The following is a 10245-nucleotide window of genomic DNA, read 5'->3' on the forward strand; positions in this document are numbered from 1 at the left end:
ATGGCCATGCTGATCAGAGGCATGAACAAAAGCCCTAATGACATGGTTAGGTACCTCTGGGTAGGCCCATTTAGCTGGTTGCAAGGTTCAGAAATGGGAGTAATCAAAATTAGTGCTGGAAAGGCAGGTTGGTGCATGCCACTCTGGGAATAAACTTATCTCCATGCAACCAGCATGGAGCCTGCACATGGTGGAAGTTCACTAAACACTTGTGGAGTAAATGAGGACTCTGGAGTTCGGACTTTGTTCAGGAAGCAACAGAACAAAAGAAAATTACAGAGGTTTCTGGATTGTTTGTCCTCCTGTCATATGGTGCCATCCACTGCTCTGCGGATTTTCCTATGAGCTGCCCTGCCACCCCTCGCTCCTCCCACCCACTTCACTATAAATGCCAGTCTGAGCAGATGGGCACAGTGAGCCCCCCCAGGGAGATCCAGTGACATAGATGGTCTGCTCAGGGTGGTGCCTGTTCCAAGGAGGGGCCCCTCCACCCCCCCCCACCATTACCATCACTGTGACTTTCCCCAAGCCCTTCCCATTTTAATTTACTGCCTTTGTCTTTTCCAAGCCCCACACAATCAGACTAACCTCTGCCACCTGCGCTTCCTGCCTCTGCCCAGTGGTTGGGGGAGGGAGACTATCAGGGAGGAAACATTTTTGTATCACGGTGTAACATTGTGGGGACTGGGGGGAGCACAATGATTCAGGTAGAGGAGGTGCTTTTACAAAAAACCCTGCTGCCAAAAACATCCCCACCCAGCCCAGGGAATGCAGCTACCAGGTGGGAAGAGGTCTCTGGGGCTGTTCCCAGCTGTTGTCTTGCAGGGTCCTCCAACCCAGCGAGCCCCTGTCCATCTTCCTGTCCACACTCAGCTTCCTAGAAATAAGAAGGCCAAGACAGCGAAGTGGGATTATCACTCAGCACTTTTAATAAAACTTGTTCTTGACAAAGTACTTGCACATGCATTATTTATTAAGACTGATGAAAACCCTGAGGGAAAGATATTGTCCCATTTTTCCGATGAGGAAACTGAGATCAGAGAGGTTACAGGTCATACAACTAGGAAGAGGCAAGGTCCAGCCTGCAACATCGCCCAGCTTCAGCCTTTCCAGTACCACCAATGCCCCTTCAGATTTCGAATCCACTGTGTTGTCCCCAAGCCAAGTGGATTCTCCTCTGCAAATTGGTGGTGACCTCATGCAAGATCCACGTTACCGTGTCCAGCTAATTCGAGACAGGAAGAGACAGGCTCAGGAAAGAGAGGGAGGGTGTGCTCTCCACCCGTGCTAAGGGAGGTGGGGAAGGAGAAGGAATTCTGGGCAGCCCCTTCCCACTGTGCTCCTACAATGAGCAGTTCTTTGGGCCAGGCACACGGCTCACGGTGCTAGGTAAGAAGGGGGCTCCAGGTGGGAGAGAGGGAGGGCTGCCCAGCCTGGACGACCCCAGAACCCTGTTCTTACGGAAGTGGACACTGGGCCATCCAGGGCCCTCCTCGGGGAAAGCGGGGTTTGCGCCAGGGTCCCCAGGGCTGTGCTAACACCGCGCAGCTGTTCTTTGGAGAAGGCTCTAGGCTGACCGTGCTGGGTAAGGAGGCGGTTGGGGCTCCGGAGCGCTCCGAGAGGGCGGGATGGGCAGAGTTGAGCAGCTGCCCCGCTCCGAGAGGGGCTGTGCTGAGAGGCGCTGCTGGGCGTCTGGGCCGAGGACTCCTGGTTCTGGGTGCTGGGAGGGCGATGGGGCTCTCAGCGGTGGGAAGGACCCGAGCTGAGTCTGGGATAGCAGGGCGGGCAGCACCGGTTTTTGTCCTGGGCCTCCAGGCTGTGAGCACAGATCCGCAGTATTTTGGCCCAGGCACCCGGCTGACAGTGCTCGGTAAGCGGGGGCTCCCGCGGAAGCCCGGGAACCGGGGAGGCCGGGGGCATAGCAGGGCCAGTTTTTGTGCTGCGTCTCGGGGCTGTGAGCCAAAACACTCAGTACTTCGGCGCCGGGACCCGGCTCTCAGTGCTGGGTAAGCTGGGGGCGCCGGGGGACCTGGGGAGAGACGGCGCTCGGGTTTTTGTGTGGGGCTCGGGGGCCGTGACCAAGAGACCCAGTACTTCGGACCAGGCACGCGGCTCCTGGTGCTCGGTGAGCGCGGGCCGCAGGGGCGCGGGCGCGGGCGGCTTGGGTCCCGTTTTTGTGGGGAGTCCCCTGGCTGTGCTCTGGGGCCAGCGTCCTGACTTTCGGGGCCGGCAGCCGGCTGACCATGCTGGGTGAGTTGCCGCGGGAACATCCGGACGGCGGGGTCCGGGTGGAAGGTGGCTGCTTCGCGGCACCTGGTCCCGCCCTGTGCTAGGAGACCTGGGCTGGGTCCCCAAGGTGGGCAGGAGCTCAGGGAGCCTTAGTGGTTTGCGTGCCGGGGTGCACCTCCGTGCTCCTACGAGCAGTACTTCGGGCCGGGCACCAGGCTCACAGTCATAGGTGAGATTCGGGCGTCTCTCCACCTCCCAGCCCCTGGGTCCCCGGGGTCGGAGGGCAGACCGGAGCTGGAGGAGCTGGGTGTCCGGAGCGGGAGGAGCTGCGTGTCCGGGGTCAGCTCTGCAGCGTCACCTCCCCGCTCCTGGGAAGACACTGGGAAAGAGGGAGGGGGTGGGCAGGTGCTCAGAGTCCGGGAAGCTGAGCAGAGGGCGAGGCCGCTTTTAATCTTTTCTCTGGGGTGTTTAGAGAGAAGGCGAACGATAGAGAAGAGAGAATTTGTTAGGATTCTGGGAGAGGCGAAACTGGAGAGGACGAAGGGAAATCCTGGTTTGGGGAATGGGTAGGAATGTGGGTAACTGCTACTGGTAGGCAAAAAGAGCTGAGAGGGCTGGGAGCAGTGCGGGTGGGCAGGGGTCAGCATTGCGGGCAGGCGGGTGGATGTCAGGTGGCAGAAATCCTGCAGCCGAGGGTGCAGTAGAACACAGCAGAAAAAGCCTGCCAAACAAAAGTGGGACAGAGAGGCCAAAAAGAGAGATGAACATGAGTCAGTAAAGAATGAAAGTTTACTCTTTACAAGTGTAGATCTATAATCCGACTTAAAACTCCTGTTCCTGGTTCCTATTCCTCCTAAGCCAGAGATCCCTGGGTCCAGGGTGAGGGCACAGTATTCATGCTTGCCCATGGGCTGGTCAGCAAAGAGGTGCTGACCTGAGAGTAGGGCACATAACCTCAGCCACTGGGGTATACTTACCACCCCTGCCTCCATGTAGCTCCCTCCCCTATCCTGAAATCTCCCTTTAGCAGACTAAGTATTCTAGGATAAACAGCCCAGATGTTCAGGGAGTTCATTTGCCACAAACACACATTTAAAATGCGGATATTTTTGCCTGAGAGACAAGGAAAATTCTCTGGAAGATTTTAGGCCCTGAGAGCTGAAAAGGGGCCCTAAACGTTACCTGGTGAGGACTGCCCTGAGGCCAGAGAAGAGAACTCACGATATTGGTATATTAACCTGTACCACTTGTAATTAGGCTGTCATTAAGCCGGGTGTAATAGGGCTCAGCTACAGTGAAGTGTATCCAGAGGAAATGTAGGGTTCCTGCAGTCAACTGGGATGCAGAAAAGACCCAGACTTGAGAGCCAGATAAAGGCCGAGTTTGAACCTCTGGTTCTTTTTTGATGTGGTGACCTTGGGCAAATTAATGTGTGTATCTCAGTTTCCTCAACTATAAAATATAATGAACAATACCTACCACTTACTATTGCTGTGAAGAAGAAAAGAGAATCAACATGTAGAGTGCACAGATTATTGATGTAATTCAATGCTTCTTTTCCCCATCCTCCTAGGAGGTCACTAGGGAGGCAGGGGGAAGGGTCAGCCCAGTGCCAAAGGATGGGCAGGATCTGGAGTATGGAAATGGAGTAAGGCTGTGTCTGTGTTAGAGGTGGGTTGGGAAGATGTGAGACAAACATCACAATTTTGCCTAAGGTGAACCCAACCCACAAGTAGAGCACAGGCCAACAGCAGCTCACTAGTGCACACACTTACACCAGCAGCTCACTAGTGCACACACTTACACCGGCAGCTCACTAGTGCACATACTTACACCAGCAGCTCACTAGTACACACTTACACCAGAAGCTCAGTACACACACACCCTCAGCTTGCTAGTACACACACTTACACAAGAAGCTCACTAGTTAGTATACACTTACACCAGTAGCTCACTAGTCCACACACTTACACCAGAAGCTCACTAGTATACACACTTACGCCCACAGAGACAAGCCCCACACCACAGGGACTCACAAATGCAGGAGAGTTGCCCCTGCCCTCATGTACAGATAGTGTGTTGGTGTGCGGTGAGAGGCGGCTAGTATTCACCATGCCTATTGCATCAGTAACTATTCTACAGAACAGCATGCATGGTCAAGGGACATTTTTAATTTTTACAATGGGGACTGAGTGTTTGCTAAATGAAGAGATCAAAGGAGTGCATTCTGGAGGGCTGGTGGACTCCCAGAGCCAGGGCTTTTGAGATGAGAGTGAAAATAAGCAGGTTGAGAGCAGAAAGAAAGAAAGTGCTGCAGATAGAAGTTAGGATATCATCATTTAGCCCCAGCCCAGCTAGTAAAGACTTAGAAGCATAGTGGTAATTAGCAAGGTAGGAGTTGTGGGGAGGAAGGGAAATTGACATGATGGGAAGCAGGACCAGCTACAGAATTTGCAGGATCAGCTCAAAATGAAAATGCGGGGGCTCTTGTGAAAAAACGACTTAGGATTTCAAAATGGTGACAGCAGCGCACTAAACCAAGCAGAGAGCCCTTCCAGCAGGAGGCCCCATGGGGACCCAGGAAGGAGGTCACATCCACACAAATCTGAAGAAATGTCAGAATAAATTTTCTCCATTGTCCAGGAGATTTGGAATAGGTTCTCCTAAGACTGATATTTCTTCACTTTAATAGAGTTGCTCAGAAATGAAAAATAATCAATGGGAAGAAAAAGAAAAAAAAAAGATAAGATTAGTAGGAGGGCAGGTCCAAAAGAAGTAATTCAACCAAATGAGAAGGTTCCTCAGGGATTAAAGGGGATGCATTTACATGTCATCCCTAAGAATCTACAAAGGATATGCTCAGGACAGAAACTGTATCAACACAACTAGTAGCAAGAAATTACTCTGATCATATCAGATGTTTATTTGGGGAACTTGCTAGTAGAAAAAAAAATACATATAATATTTGGATGCAAAGGGACACAGAAGGTTGAAGGGTCCCTAATTTTGAAATAAGGGAAGATACTATCTGTCTGAGCTGAGAAAACTCAGGAGTACCTGGAGGCAGAGGAATGGATAAGATGACATCATGCACCACAAAAAGAAAAAACCTCACATTCTCATGAACACACTGTAAAACCAAAGGCTGTCCTAAGCAAAAAATAGTCCATTTGTAAATCTAAAGAAAGTCCCTAGTTCCAAAATGCCTCCCTCATCCCAGATTCCCCTTCCTTCCTAGCACCTTAGATTTTATATAAATAACGTCCTTGGGAGGGGGCTTTTTGAATTCGTACATAATTTAACCTTCACACACTTTCTGCAAAGTCAGAACGGTGATTCATACTTCACAAGCAGAAAAAAGTGATAGGAATTTCTGTCTTAAAAGTCTTGTTGGTGGACAAAGGAAGTTCTAGGATTTGGATCTTGATTTTTGGGGTTCCAATCCCTTGCTCCAGTTAAAAAACTACCACATAAAATGGTGAGAAGTAGGTAGGCAAGTTGTTATTGATGGAGAGGAAATCAAATAATGGCAATGAAGAGACATTGCCTAGAATGTTAGGCAGTGCCTAATTGGGAGATGGACAGACAATGGATAGTGCCAACCCATAGGGTGGATACAAAAGACAAGCAAGGAAGGGGTAGAACCATCAAAGAGGAATAGGCTGGTGACTCCAAAGCAAGGAGGACTTAGTAACATAATTGTGCTTCATTATGGTCCTTTCCCAGCCCTCTCTCTCTCACATACACAGAGCCCCTACCAAGACCAGATAGCTCACAGAACAACCCTAGCCCTATCCCCTCTTCCCTTTCCAGAGGACCTGAAAAAAGTGTTCCCACCCAAGGTCGCTGTGTTTGAGCCATCAGAAGCAGAGATCTCCCACACCCAAAAGGCCACGCTGGTGTGCCTGGCCACAGGCTTCTACCCCGACCACGTGGAGCTGAGCTGGTGGGTGAACGGGAAAGAGGTGCACAGTGGGGTCAGCACGGACCCACAGCCCCTCAAGGAGCAGCCCGCCCTCGAGGACTCCAGATACTGCCTGAGCAGCCGCCTGAGGGTCTCGGCCACCTTCTGGCACAACCCCCGCAACCACTTCCGCTGCCAAGTCCAGTTCTATGGGCTCTCGGAGGATGACGAGTGGACCGAGGACAGGGACAAGCCCATCACCCAAAAGATCAGCGCTGAGGCCTGGGGTAGAGCAGGTGAGTGGGGCCTGGGGAGATGCCTGGAGGAGACTGGGTGAGGCCAGCTACCAGGGAAGATAAAAAGATCCATGTAAAGGACAAGACTAGATCCAGAAGAAAGTCAGAGTGGACAAGGTGGGACGATCAAGGAAGTGTGCACTTCCTCCCCAAGAAGCACAGAGGCTGAATGGAGCACCTCAAGCTCATTCTTCCTTCAGGTCCTGACACCTTAGAGCTCAGCTCTCAGGTCCCCCTGAGGACAAGCCATACAGCTCAACACCTGAGTGGTGTGTGGCCCATCCCCTTCTGGGGTCCTGGTTTCCTAAGATCATAGTGACCACGTCGCTGGCACTGGAGCAGCATGAGGGAGACAGAACCAGGGCTATCAAAGGAGGCTGACTTTGTACCATCTGATATGCATGTGCTTGTGGCCTGTGAATCTGTGATGTAAGGCTCAGTGTCCTTACAAAGCAGCATTCTCTCATCCATTTTTCTTCCCCTGTTTTCTTTCAGACTGTGGCTTCACCTCTGGTAAGTGAGTCTCTCGTTTTTCTTTCTTTCACCGTCTCTGCTCTCTAACAAGGGCATGGAGAATCCACAGACATGGGGGCGTGAGGGAGGCCAGAGCTACCTGTGCACAGGTACCTACATGCTCTCTGTTCTTGTCAACAGAGTCTTACCAGCAAGGGGTCCTGTCTGCCACCATCCTCTATGAGATCTTGCTAGGGAAGGCCACCTTGTATGCCGTGCTGGTCAGTGCCCTCGTGCTGATGGCCATGGTAAGGAGGAGGGTGGGATCGGCCAGATGATGGGGGCAGGGGATGGAACATCACACATGGGCATAAAGGAATCTCAGAGCCACGGCACAGCCTAATATATCCTATCATCTCAATGAAACCATAATGAAACCAGACTGGGGAGAAAATGCAGGGAATATCACAGAATGCATCACTGGAGGATGGAGACAGCCAGCGAACCCTACTCAAATCAGGCCTCAGAGCCCACCTCCCCTGCCCTATCCCTGCTGCGCCATAGCCCCTGAGACCCTGAAAATGTCCTCTCTTCCGCAGGTCAAGAGAAAGGATTCCTGAGGCTAGCTCCAAAACCATCCCGGGTCATTCTTCATCCTCACCCAGGATTCTCCTGTACCTGCTCCCAATCTGTGTTCCTAAAAGTGATTCTCTCTCTGCTTCTCATCTCCTTATGTGAATACTTCCCTCTTTTTCTATTTCCCTGAAGATTGAGCTCCCGACCCCCAAGTTTGAAAAAGACTAAACCAATAAAAAATGGTTGTGCTGAGCCTGGTTGCATTTCAGGAGTGTCTGTGGAGCTCTGCTCATCGCTGACCTATCTTCTAATTTAGGGAAAGCAGCATCCACTTCGGCATCCAAAGTGACTAGCCCTCTCTCCACCCTATGCTGCTTTCTCCCGTTCATCCTGATGGAAGTCCTCAAACACCATTTCCAAACCCAGGCATTCTGGGTCCCCACTGGATGGTTAGTCTGAAGGGCAATGGCTGGGCTCTGGAAAACCAGCAAGATGAGGACAGAGAAGAAGGCACACAGTAAACCACAACCCCTTACCCAGTGTAGGACAGAGGATTGGGGCAGGCCTATGGGTTACAATATCTAGTCATTGCCGGGCGCAGTGGCTCACGCTTGTAATCCCAGCACTTTGGGAGGCTGAGGTGGGCGGATCACGAGGTCAGGAGATCGAGACCACCCTGGCTAACACGGAGAAACCCCGTCTCTACTAAAAATACAAAAAAATAGCCAGGCGTGGTGGCAGGCGCCTGTAGTCCCAGCTACTCGGGAGGCTGAGGCAGGAGAATGGCGTGAACCCAGGAGGCGGAGCTTGCAGTGAGCCGAGATTGCGCCACTGCACTCCAGTCTGGGTGACAGAGCGAGACTTCGTCCCCCCGCCAAAAAAAAAAACAACAACAATATCTAGTCATTTCCCAATTCCAGATTAAAGTGTCACATGTTATATACATTCGTGTATAGTCTTAACACCTCCAGCTTATCTTGTTTCAGGATTTGGGCTTAAAATTGAGTGCTACTCTGCATGTCTAGGTTGAAATACTAGAGAAGGCAGAGTTGAGACAACTGATACGTAAAGCCTGGGGATGAGTGATTTCCCAGGAGCAAGACACACCAAGTCAGGAGCAATGGGACATAGGGCCCAGTGGGGGCCGAAGTGCTATGTTCAGAGTAGCCCGTCCAATGGGCTTCTGCATTTGATGAATGGAAACTCAATCACTCCAAACACAAGGTGTTAACTGCTCCTACTTGGGCAAAGACAGTTATCCTGACAAGGTAAATTCTGCATACAGGCTGAATGCATTGTGGTAAAACACTACATGAATGGGATTAAAGAAAAGGGGGCCTGTAACAGTGAGAGGGGCTGAGAGAGGCCATATCAAAATTAGTTGAGGCAGACTGTCAGGGAAGAGAAGCGAAGTCCGAAAGCAGAGAAAGGGTGGGAAAGAGGAGGGAGCCCTTTGTTGAGAGCCTGCTTGCTTCAGGCATTGGGCTGGACACTGCTACCTGTGCTGTCTGCGTCTATACCATGATCCCAGAAGCAGGTATTATTTTCCCTATGTTATAGATGTGGAAACTGAAGATTACAGATCAAATTACTTATGAGTGGTGAAACCATGGCATGTTCTGTTGTGAAGATGGCAATTCCAGAAACTTTTCCCAAGTAGTGGCCAGGATGGTGGGATTGCTCCTGGTGTCTGGGTGATCGTAGAGCAGCTTCTCCCAAACTCCGGGCAGGGCCCATGCTAACACACTGAAGACACCTTAATGCTTTGGTGTCTTTGCTTCCCCAGGCTGCTATAACAAAGTACCACTGGTGGGTTTAAAACAATAAAAACTTATTCTCTCACAGTTCTGGAGGCCAAAGATACAACATCAAGATTTCAGCAGGTCAGCCTCTATGAAAGTTCTGGGGGAGAATCTTTCTTGCTTCTTCCCACTTCTGATGGCTTCTGGCACTCCTTGGCTTGTGCTAGCATCACAGCAATCTCTGCCTCTGTATTCACATGGCATTTTTCCCTGCGTCTCTGCATTTAAGCTGCCCTCTCCTTTCTCTTTTCAAGGCAAGGTCATTGGATTTAGGACCCATCCTAAATCCAGAACAATTTTATTGAGAAATCTTAACCAATTACACCTGCTAAGTCCCTATTTCCAAATAAGGTCACATTCTGAGTTTCTGAGTGGGCATGAATTCTGGGGGAACACTCTTCATCCCACTACACTGGAGATCTTAGAACTGGAGAAGAGGGTTCTCTGGTGGCAGCTTGCAAAGACCAGGAAAGGATGTGCCAACAGCAGGGATGGGGCCCAGGAAACTCATCACATGCCAGTCATTTCCATCAGTCGTAACTATCTCTAGATTGCTCAAATGGCAGTACGGTATTTTATTGGCTATTGTTGTTACATATGTGTTGGTTTGTTTTTATATTGGCTAAAAAAAAAAGCCTAAAACAAAGGGGACAGGTTTTAGGCCCTAGACCAGCATTCACAAAGCATGCTTCCCACTCCTTAGGCCTGGGTGGAGGCAGCAGGCATATCCTTGTGGCTCCTCACAAAGGTAGGACAGGAGGAGGAGCAGCCAAGGGAACAAGGAAGTACTTCAGAGAGAGCAGAGTTGTGGGGGCCAGAGGGCGCAGGCTAGGACTGAGGCATTGGAGGATAGTGGTTTGTGTGAGCAGAGCTGTGAGGGGCTGAGCAGCTGTAGTGCAAGATCAGAGTGGAGGTGGGGAGGGGGAAACACCTTGTAGAAGAAAGATGGTATCTGTTAGTTTGGTGGCCATGATCTTGGGGATGT

The 10245-nt window shown here is 50.9% G+C and overlaps 1 protein-coding gene across 1 annotated transcript; it reads left to right on the forward strand.

The window, feature by feature from the left end:
* Positions 1-698: 698 nt before the first annotated feature.
* Positions 699-7710, forward strand: LOC703029 (M1-specific T cell receptor beta chain). The gene is made up of 9 exons (XM_077997898.1): positions 699-707; positions 826-905; positions 1467-1746; positions 1816-1870; positions 2012-2125; positions 6043-6429; positions 6925-6942; positions 7084-7190; positions 7482-7710. The coding sequence occupies exons 1-9, from the start codon at positions 699-701 to the stop codon at positions 7500-7502; spliced, it is 1071 nt and encodes a 356-aa protein (XP_077854024.1). The 3' UTR covers positions 7503-7710.
* The last annotated feature ends 2535 nt before the right edge of the window (positions 7711-10245 follow it).

Source organism: Macaca mulatta, chromosome 3, assembly GCF_049350105.2.
Source record: "Macaca mulatta isolate MMU2019108-1 chromosome 3, T2T-MMU8v2.0, whole genome shotgun sequence".
Classification (NCBI taxonomy): domain Eukaryota; kingdom Metazoa; phylum Chordata; class Mammalia; order Primates; family Cercopithecidae; genus Macaca; species Macaca mulatta.